General features: G+C 38.5%; 1 protein-coding gene across 4 annotated transcripts in view; it reads left to right on the forward strand.

The window, feature by feature from the left end:
* CNTRL (centriolin) overlaps positions 1 to 15,400 on the forward strand; it is a 402,596-nt gene that overhangs the window by 54,715 nt on the left and 332,481 nt on the right. For all 4 annotated transcript variants that reach the window (XM_029610804.1, XM_029610805.1, XM_029610806.1 and 1 more), the window contains 2 exons: positions 2,848 to 3,070; positions 3,478 to 3,587. In XM_029610804.1, coding sequence (XP_029466664.1) covers positions 2,848 to 3,070; positions 3,478 to 3,587 — 333 coding nt within the window. The remainder of the gene's footprint in view (positions 1 to 2,847; positions 3,071 to 3,477; positions 3,588 to 15,400) is intronic.

A 15,400-nucleotide genomic window follows, 5' to 3' on the forward strand; every position in this document is an offset into this window, starting at 1 on the left:
GACTAATTTCTCCCAAAGGTGCTTTGATATCTTACGTGTAGGAGTTTTTGCAGGACGATCTGAAGAAAGTTTTGGTGTTCGGTTCTCTGAAGGTGCAGGTAGCAGTAATTTCCTTTACAGAAGTCATGTGTTAAGCAGGCCCTTATCCTCTCCAGAGGAAGTGGTGAAGACTAAAACTGTGAAGGATTTCAAAGGGGCATGGGATAAACACTATGGATCCCTAAAAGGCTAGAGGATGGGAATAAATAAAAAAGCTTAACCGGCACAGAGCGGCAGTTACTACCTTGGAAAGCTTGCTGGGCAGACTAGATGAACCATTTTGGTCTTTTTCTGCCGTCATTACTATGTTACTATGTATTATTTCCTTAGAGGAATTAAACACATCAGTCCTCCAGTAAGGAATTCAATCTTTTCTTGGAATTGATCTATCTTTTCTTGGAATTGATCTATCTTTTTGCTCCCTTTGAGGGAGGTTTTGATCAAGCTCCTCAGTTTTAAAACTGTATTTTTGATGGCAATCTGTTTGGCTAGACAGATTTCAAAATTCAGGCACTTTCATGCAGAGAACCTTTTTTTGTTCATCTCAAACAAGAAGGTTCCTCCATTGCATCCCAAGGTGCTTTCAGCCTTTCATGTTAATCAGGTGGTGTCTTTCTTCTTTTGCAAGGTGTCATTTGGGGAAGAATATTCTCAACATTGTTATTTGAATGTAAGAATTATTTTTCAGTAAGTAACCATTTGTTTCAGATAATCAGATTATTTGTTTGTGCTCTTTGGTAGACCTAGCTTCAAAATGTTTCATTGGCGCATTGGATTAAGGAACTGATCGGAGTGACCTACGCAGACAAAGTCTAGTGTTGCCCAAAATCTTTAGGGCACATTCTACAAAGGTGCAAGCAGCTTTATGGGTGGAACTCTGTTTAATTTCACCACTAGAAATTTGCAGAGAGGCAACTTGGTCTTCCTTACTTTCATTTGCGAAAAATTATCAACTGAATGTCTGAGCCAGGGAAGAAGCTTCCTTTGGCTCAGAAGTTTTAAGAGTGGCAGTATTCCATCCACTTTAGAGGTAACTTGGATACATCCCATATATCTGGACTGGTCTGGCTGGAAGAAGATGAAGGAGAAAGTTTTACCTGATAATTTTCTTTCTTTAAATCCAGCCATACCAAACCAGTCCAGGACCATAAGAACATAAGACTATGCCATACTGGGTCAGACCAAGGGTCCATCAAGCCCAGCATCCTGTTTCCAACAGTGGCCAATCCAGGCCATAAGAACCTGGCAAGTACCCCAAAACTAAGTCTATTCCATGTTACCGTTGCTAATGGCAGTGGCTATTCTCTAGGTGAACTTAATAGCAGGTAATGGACTTCTCTTTCAAAAACTTATCCAATCCTGTTTTAAACACAGCTATACTAACTGCACTAACCACATCCTCTGGCAACAAATTCCAGAATTTAATTGTGCGTTGAGTAAAAAAGAACTTTCTCCGATTAGTTTTAAATGTGCCACATGCTAACTTCATGGAGTGCCCCCTAGTCTTTCTATTATCCGAAAGAGTAAATAACCTATTCACATCTATCCGTTCTAGACCTCTCATGATTTTAAACACCTCTATCCCCCTCAGCCGTCTCGTCTCCAAGCTGAAAAGTCCTAACCTCTTTAGTCTTTCCTCATAGGGGAGCTGTTCCATTCCCCTTATCATTTTGGTAGCCCTTCTCTGTACCTTCTCCATCGCAATTATATCTTTTTTGAGATGCGGCGACCAGAATTGTACACAGTATTCAAGTTGCGGTCTCACCATGGAGCGATACAGAGGCATTATGACATTTTCCATTTTGTTCACTATTCCCTGTCTAATAATTCACAACATTCTGTTTGTTTTTTTGACTGCCGCAGCACACTGAACCGACGATTTCAATGTGTTATCCACTATGACGCCTAGATCTCTTTCTGCAATTTATCACAATCTGCTTGTGATTTAACTACTCTGAACAATTTTGTGTCATCTGCAAATTTGATTATCTCACTCGTCGTATTTCTTTCCAGATCATTTATAAATATATTAAAAAGTAAGGGTCCCAATACAGGTCCCTGAGGCACTCCACTGACTACTCCCTTCCACTGAGAAAATTGTCCATTTAATCCTACTCTGTTTCCTGTCTTTTAGCCAGTTTGCAATCCACGAAAGGACATCGCCACCTATCCCATGACTTTTTACTTTTCCTAGAAGCCTCTCATGAGGAACTTTATCAAACACCTTCTGAAAATCCAAGTATACTACATCTACCGGTTCACCTTTTATCCACATGTTTATTAACTCCTTCAAAAAAGTGAAGCAGATTTGTGAGGCAAGACTTGCCTTGGGTAAGTCTTGCCCTTCCTGTTCTGCCAAACATGATTTCATCTGGCTCATATTTTAGGAAGAAGCTCTCATCCATTTTTATGTGAAGAGCAAAAGTCCATTTAAACAGTTTCTCAAGTACGTTTAATTCTACTAGGATGTTGTTTTCTTCTGTTTCTCTCTTTGAAGCCCCCTGGTTGGGGGGGGAAGGGAGTTTGGTAAACTATATTTAGTTTGTTAGAGGATATTAGTAGGCTGATGTCAACACAGTTGCCTATAAGGGATATCAGCAAACCTGTTAGTCTCTGTCTTCATCTGCTGATTGGTGTTTATAACCCATGCATGTGGACTGGAGGATATGAAATTATCAAGTTAGTCTAAATTTCTCCTTTCTAAAAGGGGCACAAAACTTGGTAGTAGGGGTGGGTGGAAGTTTGCTTTGGCTTTAAATAAATGAGCTAGCAAACCTGGACAATTAACTTGCTAAATGTTTGTTTCAGGGTGTGGAGCTGGATGATGCACCAGGTGAAAGTCCTTACATTGGGAAGGCCAGATATAAAAGGAACCAATATGCTATTGAAAGTTTTATGGCCAATAAAGCACAGCCAATTGCTGTTGGGAAAGTAGATAGTGAAGATCAAAACAAAAATGAGCTTATCCAAATAAAAATTCATCAAGCACTTGATATACAGTTGGAAGACAAAGAGAGAAATATTCAAGCAGGTATAATTTTCTTTTCTATCTTCTTGTGAGCTATAACAGTGTGCTTATTTCCTTGTGAGTTCACAAAACAGTATCTTAGATTGTGTGCACTATAAAATAAATAAATAAAATACAATTCTGCTTCTTAAGTGGTTTATTAAATGTGTGATCAAAGTTGATAATTTTATGAAAGTGACCTGTTCTACAACAAACATCCAGATCTCTGTCATTCTGGCAAGCAGATTTGTTAAGAAAATTATGGAATACTTGAAATAAGCTTGTATTCCTTTTCCTCAATCTTTTGGGAGGTTTTCGATTATTTTCTGTAGAAGAGGAAAAGCAAATGTGATCAAGACTGATACAAATTGATGCATTATCTGTGCAGGAGAAGTAATAAAAATATAAGATCTTCTATTCTATTTTCACAGCACAAGAGAAATTAACAGAGCTCCAGAGACAAATAGTAAATGCAGAGCAACACATTTTAAGAGTAACAGAAGAGCTGAAACAATTGGAAGATGCAGTGGCTCAGAAAAAGGTATGGCAAGATTCAAGTTACAGTAAGACTATATGAAACGATATATCTAAAGCTAATAAAGTTCAGATAGTGTATGGCTTGTGCTGTGCTTTAAAAACAAATGACTAGGCTTAGATCTCCTTGTTGGATCTAGACAGGTCATAGAGGTTTGAGGAGAAGACAAATCACAGAATGACTAAAGTGAATCATTCTAATTTAAGGTATCATTTATGGAAATCTTGGAGGAGATTTTCATTCCAGCTGAATTACCAGTGGGGCCATATTGTCTCTGATGTAGCCTGGAAAATAGCTCCTGAAGATAACCAGAGGATATAGAAAAGTAAAATGATTTGGTTTGGGCTTCGAGTCCCCAAACACCTAAGTTGCAATAGGATTCTATTGAATTTAGGCTTTGTTAAAGTGTCTCTTGGCTCCCATGAAGATGTCCCTATTACCTTTTTTTTTTTTTTAATATAAATTTTTATTAAAGACACAATGATATAGAAACATACTGAAACCATGTGCATGAATATACCTAGCATAAAGTGTATACATAATACAAAGCACATATGAAAACAAAAACACTGCTTAGTCAACATGAGTATTGATGAAACAAAAATAAAACAGTGAAACAATGGGTTGTGTCATTTTAACTCTGCAAAAAGTGCCTTAACCCTATTCCCTCACCCCCCACCCCCACTCCCTGTATTCCTTGCTTTTCTAAGGCTGAGGTGCATATAAAACCAAATGTGACAGCACAGAGTGAAGGAGAGATAAGTGGCTGTAATAGTTAAGCAATATGGCATGTTGTAAAATTTTCCTCTCTAAGAACCCAATTTCCAAGAGCAATAGGGCAGCCAAACATTTTGGAAGCGCCCAATGGTTTTGTGTGAATGGGCTGTAATTTCAGCTAATACATATATTTTCCCCAATTTACTTTGGACTTCACTTAAAGTAGGTATTAGAGGTGTTTTCCATTTCCGTGCAATCTCGATTCTAGTGGCTGTACAGATATATTTAACCAAACCAAGTTCTGGCTGCCTACTTAAGAAGGGAGAGACGCCTAGGAAAGCTTGAGAGGGGGAGATCACTATAGAGGCTCCCAGCTTCTGCTGTATCCATTTTTCAGTCTGAGTCCAAAGTGATCTACCTGTACGCATTTCCACCATATGTGCAAATATGTCCCTATAGTCTGGCACACTCGCCAACAATGATGGGATTTGGCAGGATTAATTCTACTAAATTTCGCCGGATAATAATGCAATCGAAACAGTAGTTTCTTAGAGTTTTCAATCAAATAAGCCGTTATAAGCCTTTTACCCATATATTTAAAGATGGCCTCCCAATCTTTTTGAGTAAACGTTTGCTGGAGATCCCTTTCCCAGGCCACCATATAAAAATCTCCCTCCGCAATAAAGTATACATAATCGAAAGTATGTATAAGACCTAGTCTTGAGCATCGGTATAGGAAAAGAAATTAAATAAATAAATAAAATAAATAAGTAATTTAGTGGAATGATCTGCTTTACAGCATATTAATTCAAAATCAGATTTTCCCTGTATCTGCAACAGGGAAAATCTGATTTTGAATTAATATGAGACGGAAAGAAAAAAAAAGATCTGGACTGCTTGGGGCAGTCCTCCGGTAGCTTATGAACCTTGTTGCAGCCCAATCGCCTGGCTGACACCACTGTAACGCGTAGCCTCTTTCGATTACTTCAAGGGCCCACTGATCCGAAGTAATTTTGGATCATTCCTCGAGACGTAGGGCCAGCCGACCACCTAAGTCTGTGAGGACTTTGCGGCGGTGCCTTGATGGGTACCATCTCGGAAGGGCTGTCTGCCCCGAAAGGAGTGAGACCATGCTGGAGACCTAGTGGAGGTGTTTCATTGAAAAGCTCCACGTGGCTTGTTGTACCTGTGCTGCACCCTGAGGAGATCATTATTATCTGGTGAAATTAAGTAGAATTAATCCTGCCATATCCCATCATTGTTGGCGAGGGTGCCAGACTGTAGGGACATATTTGCACATGTGGTGGGAATGCGTACGGGTAGATCAACTTGGACGCAGACTGAAAAATGGATACAGCAGATGCTCCGAGCAGCGAGACGTAGGCAAAGTGTCTTAGTTGGAGATATGGATAAATATCCACATCCATTAAATCATATTTCAACTGTAAGACTGAGAATGGGACCAACTCCCCAGAACCCCAAATCTGTTCCCAGGTCTGGATTCCTTTTCGTTTCCAACCGTGAAAGGCTGGGTTTTCATAACCCGGAGAAAAGGTGTTATTCGCATATAAATAAGTGCTTTGATGATATTCCCTCGTTCCTACTAGCATATGTCCGTTTGCCAACCAGAGATCTAAGGGGAGAGTCATTGAGCCCTAGGTTTAGGATTACTCTTTCTATGCCAATCTACGAGCATCCGGAGTTGGGTGGCCAGATAGTATCGTGCCATATGGTGTACCCCCAGACCCCCTTGAGAACGAGGTTTGTACAGAGTGGAGCGTGCTATTCGAGGTTTTTTATTACCCCAAATATAAGACAGAATTTTCTTTTGCCAATACAATAATTTCCTTTTCGGTACCACAATCGGTAAGGTCTGGAACAGATATAAAAATTTGGGTAGTACTGACATCTTTATAGCGGCAATTCTGCCTAGCCACGATATGCTATATCTGTTCTATTCCTCCAGGTCCCAAGAGATCTTAAGCCATAGCTGGTCATAATTCAATTTAAATATATCTTGTGAAGCGCTAATGTAGACACCTAGGTATTTTAATTGCGTGTGCGCCCATTTGAAGCGAAAGCGGGATTTAAGTTGTGGTGCTAAGTTAGGATGCACGTTAATATTAAGAATATCCGATTTTTCCCAATTGATCCTAAAACCGGATACTGCACTAAAATTTTCTAATGCTGAAGTCAGATTCGGTAGAGAAGACTCAGGTGTAGTTATGGTTTTATGGTTATCAGGATATCCTCTGCAAAGAGAGAGAATTTTGAGAAACACCCATGATCTATGCCCCTTATCCCGGGATGGTTCCGCACCTGGTTAGCCCAAAGACTCTAAAATAAATAAATAAATAAATAAAAATAGCAAAGAGAAGCGGGGACAGCGGACATCTCTGCCTGGTGCCCCTTTGAAATAGAAAGGTGGGTGAGTATCCCCCATTAATCTTAATGCAGGCCATGGGACTCTGATATAACTGTTGTAACCACTGTAAGAAGGAATCTCCAAAGTTTAATTTGCGGAGCAATGCAAAAAGATATGGCCAATGCACCATATCAAAAGCTTTCTCGGCGTCAACCGAGAGAGCCAATGTAGGGTTATTGTGCTTAGAAACCCACCACATCATATGAACATTATCACTCGCTTGTCATCCTGGAATGAAACCAGCCTGGTCAGGGTGTATGATATAAGCTATGAAACTATTCAATCTAGTGGCCAGAATTTTAGCTAGTAATTTGAGATCTATATTGATTAGTGAAATCGGCCGGTACAAGCCGCATAAGGTTGGGTCTCTGCCAGGCTTGGCTAGGACCGTATGCCAGTCGTATTTGCAAGGCTAGAGAGAGGACTCCCTTGTTTTAGGGCCTGAAAAAAGTTCACCAAAAGAGGGGCCAGTTGTGAAGCAAATACTTGGTAAAAGCGGCCAGTATAGCCATCAAGTCTGGGCGACTTGCCAGGTTGCAAGGATTTGATAGCATTTAATACTTCCGCCTCTGAGATGTCTTTATTCAAGATATGGTATTGAGACTCAGATAATTCTGTCAATGCAGATGATTCAAGATAGCTATCTATATCTGCGGGACTGATGGTCGTATCTCTAGAATACAACTCAGAGTAAAATTGTTGAAAACGCTGTCATATAGACTTGTTATCTGTCAAGAGCGCTCCATCCTGGCTGTTTATTTTAACGATAGTCGTCTGAGCCTGCCTGCGCTTGAGAGTTTGAGCTAGTATCACCACCTTCAAAAAATTTTTGTTGTGTTAGTTCCAATTGGTGGGATATGGCTGCAGCATCAAGGGATGCAATATTATTCCGTAACTCATCGAGCTGGGTCTTGAAGACCAGAGATAGCTGAGTATTCTTATGCATCTTTTCCAAGTGCTGTAGCTGCTTAAGTAGCCGATTTCGTTCTCCTTCTCTCTGCTGTTTAAGGAACGCAGCCCCGGGCTATGAATTTGCCCCTTAAAACTGCTTTCAGGCATTCCCAGATAACCACCGGGTTAGTATCTCCGTTGTCATTAAATTCTATATATTCCTTAATATCCGCAACAATTTGAGGCACATAACTAGAATCAGCAAGAAGAGAATCATTAAGCTTCCGGTTTTAGGATCAATTGGGAAAAATCGGAGATTCTTAATATTAACGTGCATCCTAACTTAGCACCACAACTTAAATCCCTGCAGTCTCCTCTACTGATTTTACACGATGAGTGATCCCTTGAATCATGAACATAAGCCCGCCAGGGAAGAGCCAGCGGTATCGGATATTAGCCATTGTGAGCTTTGCAGTGACACATCTGAAGTCTTGACACTACTGCATATATTTTTTCTTTTTGTATAAATGAATGATAACAAATGATGATGTCCCAAGATTTATTAGCTATTTTTGGTCCTAAGGACTGGTGTGCCCTTTCAATCTTGACGGAGGGCTCTGAAGCACTTGGGGTAGGTTCTGCTTCCTTAAGAAAAAACACAGAAATTTTCTCCCCCCACCTGTAAGCAGTTATTGTATTCATCAACTTCTGGCACTCCTCTTATGCGCAAGTTGCACCGCCATTTGCAGTTTTCCAAGTCCTCTAATTTATCTGCCATAGATTGGCATGTGAGTTGTAGCTCCACTTGATCTTTTTGCAGGGCATGCCAGCCCGCCCCCTGTGCGTCTAGGCGGATTTCATGCTCATCCATCCACCTGTCTAGTTCATCTGTATCTTCTCGAAGTTCTGAGATGAGGGCCTCCACCTCTGATTTATATATATTTTTTTATTTTATATTTCTCCATTTTACAATCAATTCAAGCTTAAATTTTCTTAAATTATCACAGGTTATTAACAACATTTTAAAGTATACACTTATAAGAAAGCAGAAAATATATATTACTTTCCTCATTATAATTAATCCAATTATTATATAATCTTATTTTCTTACATCATATATTAATTACACAATGTTTAAACCAAAGAAATTTTCCATATAACTACTTTCTTTCATTCATTTTATCTGCCTGTGTCTAGCCCACAATTGAAACCAAGGTACACATTACCCATACATTATTTAATTGTTAATAATTAATACACACTAATTGGGATTACTTTTTACTTTTACTGGAAAGATCACTTCATATCCTGTATGACTGAGTTAGTTGGGTTTAGGGGTAGAGCTAGTAGTACATATCATTTTACTTTGACTAAATCGTGTTAACTGATCGGGTTGTAAAAATACACAAGTATTACCCTCAGACTTTGAGGCATTTGCATGGGTATTTCAAAATAAATAGCATTCCCATTTGAGTTATTTGAGACTTCAGCGCAAGAAATTGTTTTCTACGTCTTTGTGCTATTGGCGCTAAATCAGGAAATAATTGCACTTTGCTCCCCATAAATTCCTTAAATCTATTCAAGAACATTTTTTTAAAAATCCAGTCTTTATCTGACTCTAACATAAAAGATATTATTAAGGTAGATGGTACAACAGACTCTGTGTCTGTTTGTTCTAACATTTCTGACAAATTTAATTCTTTATTTTGAGGGGAAACATTGTATACCAATTCCTCTATTTTCAAATTACCAATGTCTCTAACTACTGTTGATTTTTTCATTGGCGGTAAATAAAACAATTTAGATATTTTAGGCAAAGTAGCTTCTGGAATATTTAAATTTTCCATCATATATTTTCTCCATAAAAACAATGGAGTCAGCATATGTAATTTAGGGAAATTTATGCATCGTATATTCTTTACTCTTGCTGTATTCCCCAACTTTTCCATTTTTAGTTGCAATAGTAAATTTTATTTATTTATTTATTTTATTTAAAAATATTTCTATACCGTCTTTTCAAACTAGTTTGATCAAGACGGTTTACATATTTCGATTATATAGAGCCATTAACCAAAGAGAAAATAAAAATAAAAAAATAAAATAAAATAAAACATCAAATTTAAAAAAGTATAGATAAAAAGATAGAAAGAATAAAAATACATTATATTGTCATAATCCCTACTCATAAAATAAATATACTAATTTTTTAACAAAAATAGTCAAAGATAGAAAGGAAATAATAAATCTAAAAATATAACTCATATAAACCATATTCCTTCAAAATGTGTATTCGAATAGTAGATTGCTACAAAAAATGTGGCTTAAAAAAAGTGAAATAGTCAGTTTTCAAGATGAGCATATGCAATCTTAAATAAATAAGTTTTAACTGCCTTCTTAAATTCACTATGACTAATAATTTGCCTTAAAGTGTTAGGGAGAGAATTCCACAACAGTGGTCCTGCCACTGAAAAGGCCCTCTCCCTAGTCATATTGAGTCTTGCTATTCTAACTGTGGGAACATCGAGCAAATATTGAGATGTTGATCGAAGGTGTCTCATTGGTTTATACAACCGTAAAGATGTACAGAGCCATGTGGAATCATGGTCATGAATTAGTGAATGAATTATAGAGAGAACCTTATATTTTACTCTATTTAATTGGGAGCCAATGAAGTTTATATAAGATAGGGGAAATATGATATCTCATAGGTAGTCCTACTAAGAGACGAGCTGCTGAATTCTGTATTTGCTGTAATGGTTTTATCGCAGAGTCTGGAAGACCCAGAAACAAACTGTTACAATAGTCTAAACCCGAGAACAGGAGAGACTGAAGTACAGTTTGAAAATCGTTTTTGAAAAGTAAAGGTTTTAGTCGTTTCAAAGTATGCAATTTAAAGAATGAATTTTTTACCAGATTGGAAACGTGATAGGATAAAGATAGATTTGTATCCATTTGAATTCCCAAATTGCGGGTAACTTTCTTAACTTTGATTATCTCATTGCCCAGGGTGATCAAAGAAGGAGGACCATTTAGAGAGTCATCTAGAACACTCAGATAAAGAAGTTCTGTTTTTTTTGTATTAAGTTTAAGTCGGCTATGACTTAGCCACTGTTTAATTGTATTAACATACAAGTTGCATAGTGAAATTGTATCAGCCCAGGAAGATTTATAGGGGACATAAATTTGAATATCATCCGCATAAATCTTAAAATGAACATCTAGTGCAGCTAGAATCTGACATAGTGGAAGAAGGTAAATGTTAAACAGTACCGGTGACAAGGATGAGCCTTGCGGAACCCCTGTATTTTGCGTGTAAATTGTCGAGGATTTGCCTTTAAAATTTATTTGACATTGACGATTAGCCAGATAACTAGTGAACCAATGCAATACTGTGGTTTGTATTCCAATTGCTTGTAATCTCGCTAATAAAATCTCATGATCAAGCGTATCAAACGCTGCTGATATATCTAATAAGATCAGGAGATAATCAGAATTAGTATCAAATCCTCGTATATAGGTATCAAAAGATGAAAGCAAGAGGGTCTCGGTTGAATAACCTTTTCTAAATCCATGTTGTTCTGGATGTAAAATGTCGTGTTCTGACAAATAATCTCTCAACTGATGAAGCACAGATGATTCAATTGTTTTGGACAAAGATGTTAAAGATGCAATTGGTCTAAAATTTGTAAAATCTGATAACGGAGATGTTTTGTTTTTTTGAATTGGTGTAATTGATGCTAGCTTCAATTGACATGGAAAAATACCAGATTCCAATGATTGATTTGTGATGGCACATATAACTTCTGGACAATAGTCTCCCAGTTCTTTGAAAATAGCACCCGAACAGGGATTAAATGGGGAATTGGATGCCTTTTGTTTTTTTATTATTTTTTGAATAATGTCAGACGAAACAGAATCGAAAGAGGTCCAGCTATAAACTGGGTTTTGATCAGCATAATTAGGGTATGGTAAGTTCTTGAACTCAGCCACAATCGTATTTGTTTTTTGCTGAAGAAACCCTGCTATTTTCTCGCAGGTATCTTCATCAATCCCCAGAACATCTGAACTTGGAGGTGACACCAATGACTTGACAATATTAAACAAAGTATGTGGGTTGTTATTGGCCAAATTAATTTTTTCAGCAAAGAATTTTTTCTTAGCTGTATTTATATCTTGTTTATATTTTCTCAGTATAGCGAAATATATATTTTTATTTTGTGTGTTTTTTTGTTTCCTCCATCGTCATTCACTTTTTCTCAAAGATCTTTTTAACTCATGCAGAGTATCTGTATACCAAGGATTATTTAAATTCTTTTCCTTAATAATAACCTTAGATTTTAATGGGGCAATTATATTTAAAGTATCTGTAATAACTTTGTTCCAGCAATCAATTGTTTTTTCTACTGAGTCTTGCATTATTATTGGTAATTTATTAGCAAACTCATTCACAAATTCCTCATTTGTAAATTTTCGTCTAATATTTCGTCTAATATTATCTGGAATATTTAAATTTTCCATCATATATTTTCTCCATAAAAACAATGGAGTCAGCATATGTAATTTAGGGAAATTTATGCATCGTATATTCTTTACTCTTGCTGTATTCCCCAACTTTTCCATTTTTAGTTGCAATAGTAAATTTTCCTTAATCATCATAGTCTGAATTTCCCTAGATTTCCCAATTTCTTCCTTTACTTTTTTTTAATTCACTTATAACTGTTTTATTTTCAATTTCTATATCCTCTACATTTTTTCTTTGTTGATAATACAATATTTAATATTGCTATCATTTGATTACCCATATTTTTGTTCACTTCATTTATAGCCTCCCATATGTTTTCCAAGGATTTATAATTTTTAAGGTCTTGCCTTAATTCCTGGAACCAGCCTCTCATTTCCTATCGAGTTGGGTAGTCCCCGCATGCCTCGCTCGTTTCGCCGCTTTCGTCCTCGTCCTCCATTATGCTGTCTGTCGGCGCCATATTGGACCGTCCCTGCTCAGGCTCGTCTCCGCCCTTAGAATATGAATATTTATGAAGGTCTGATTATTTTTTCCTCGCAGCCATCAGGAAGTTGCAGCGCACAGTTTTATGTAGCTGCAGACGCGTTTATAGGCTTGTAGGCTTAAAAAAGGCCAGTGTTTAGCTGATAGAAACGGGGAGCTAGAAATTAAGCAGCTCGCATGAGGAGTGACATCACTTCCTCCTCGTCCCTATTACCTTTTTTAAAGAAAAGTCAAAAGGGAATCCAGGAAGCATAAACATGAGGGAGAAATCTTTTTATTTTTGCAAGAAGAGGCAGCCCTGAAGCAATTTGAGAGCCAGTGATTTTAAAAATCAGAATCCTGTTCTGTCAGACTAGTCCAGATACATACGTTATACTCCTCTGCCACAAGATGGAGACAGAACAGCAGGTTTGCTGACATCCCCCTATATAGGGTTCCATGCTGCATTTATCCTGCCAGTATTATCTGCCTCTAGCGAATGGTAAGACAGTGTCCTGTGCTGCTGCCTGGTGTCGGCTGGGTGAAAAGAGTTAGCAATTTGGGCTTCTCTTGGGGTGACAGTCTGAGGACTGATCCTCTCTGGTTTAAGTAAAGCCGGTACAGGGGGATTCTAGGCCAAAGGGCATGGGTAAGGAGAGGCAGATTTTCAGCTTGCAAAAGCATTTTTCCTTGTCATCCAGATAGACAAGTTCAGAGGTATGGGTTATGCTCACCAATCGGCAGACAGAGACAGAGGTTAACCGATGTCACCCTGTATAGGCTTCTGTGCTTACCTCAGCCTGCCCATATTCTCTGTCTCCAGTAGATGGTAGGCAAGCATATGCTGTGCTCTGAACTGAGGCCTGGTTAGGTAGTTGAAGAGGATTAGTGAATTGGAAGAGCAGCTCCTGAGGTGAAAGTCTTCTATCCCCTTAGTTAAGCCCATCTGTAGACCAGGGGGCTTTGTTTCCTTTTTATCTAAACTTGACTTCAATTTATCTGGATAGCCTTCTGTGAAGGATTATATAGGAGTATACCTCAGAACACCTTAAAGGACTGGCTCCAGCTATCTAGCCTGGTCCATCTTAAGGGAAATCAAGACGTATAGCGTGTTTCTCTGGGTAGAAGAATAAAAGCTGAGGCCCTGGGAGGAACAGATAAACACTGGGGAAAGAGACAGCAGCTCCTATGCTAAGACTGTCTATTTGTGATTGCTGTAACTTTTGATTTAAAGCTGCTGAAGTAAGCAGACCTTTTTTACCTATATTCTGTTGTGTTGTAAGTAATAAATTTATCCTGTGAAAAAAAAAGTCCAGATTGTTCTGTTCTCTAACCGCCTCTGTAAGCCAAGAACCACGTGCACAGAATCACACATTCCCCTTCACCTCCCACCCCTGCCTTTCTCTTCCTGCTTGTTCCCTTGGGAGTTCCACATGAAAAACAATTTTTGGTGATAGGCTGGTGGCATTAATAAAGTGAATAAATAAATAAAGGAAGAGGAACCTTTCGGTAAGGGTGTTGTAGAAAGGCCTTCAACTGGCAGCACTTTGGGTGAATCACAGAATTTTTCTTCTTTCCTGTTTGCAGTGGGGTGTTTTTCACTGGTTAGCAAGAGGTGCAGGGGAAGTTATGGCTTTGTCGTCTGAACACGGAAAGAGGTTCACACTATGTGTGTTATGCTTGGGCATCAGCAGCAGGCTAGGGAAACAATGCAGTTATGTCACGTTTATTCAGAGAAAAGTGGGGCAGAGCAGCATGCCGACTTTGCTGCTCCGGTAGGGTTGGGGGGGGGGGGGGGATACAATGCATTGGTGGAGTTGGCTGCATTGTCAGCTCCTGCCAGTAGGCTGTTTGCTGCAGCAGAAACAGCAGCCATCTTTGAAGTATGGCAGGAAGACAAGGAGTTGGGGCTTCCTGCTTTCAGCCTTACAGCGCTGGATTCAGCTGCAAGTGCATTGGAACACGTGTTTACTGCTACCTTTGCAGGCACAGTATCTTCTTCTTCTGATTTGGAATATCCACCTTCTATCATATCCCCCCTCAGCCAAACTGAACAGCCTTAATCTCTTTAGCCTTTCCTCAAAGGGCAGCTGTTCCATTCCTTTATCATTTTGGTCTCCCTTCTCTAGTGCAACTATATCTTTTTTGAGATGTGGTGACCAAAATTGTACACAGTACTCAAGGTGTGGTCTCACAATGGAGCGATACAGAGGCATTATGACATTTTCTGTTTTATTCACCATTCCCTTTCTAATAATTCCTAACATTGTTTGCATTTTTGACTGCCGCAGCACACTGAGCTGATGATTTCAATGTATTGTCCACTATGATGCCTAGATTTTTTTTTTTTTTTCCTAGGTGGTAACTCCTAATGTGGAACCTATCATCGTGTATCTACAGCATGGGTTATTTTTCCCTAAATGCAACACCTTGCACTTGTCCACAATAAATTTCATCTGCCATTTGGATGCCCAATCTTCCAGTCTCACAAGGTCCTCCTGCAATTTATCACAATCCACTTGTGATTTAACTACTCTGAATAATTTTGTATCATCTGCAAATTTGATTACCTCACTCGTCTTATTCCTTTCCAGATCATTTATAAATATATTGAAAAGCACCGGTCCAAATACAGATCCCTGAGGCAATCCAGTGTTTACCCTGTTCCAGTGAGAAAATTGATTGTTTAATTGTACTCTCTGCTTCCTGTCTTTTAACCAGTTTGTAATCCACGAAAGGACATCGCCTCCTATCCCATGCCTTTTTAGTTTTCTTAGATGCCTCTCATGAGGGACTTTATCA

This window comes from Rhinatrema bivittatum, chromosome 8, assembly GCF_901001135.1.
Source record: "Rhinatrema bivittatum chromosome 8, aRhiBiv1.1, whole genome shotgun sequence".
Taxonomy (NCBI): Eukaryota; Metazoa; Chordata; class Amphibia; order Gymnophiona; family Rhinatrematidae; genus Rhinatrema; species Rhinatrema bivittatum.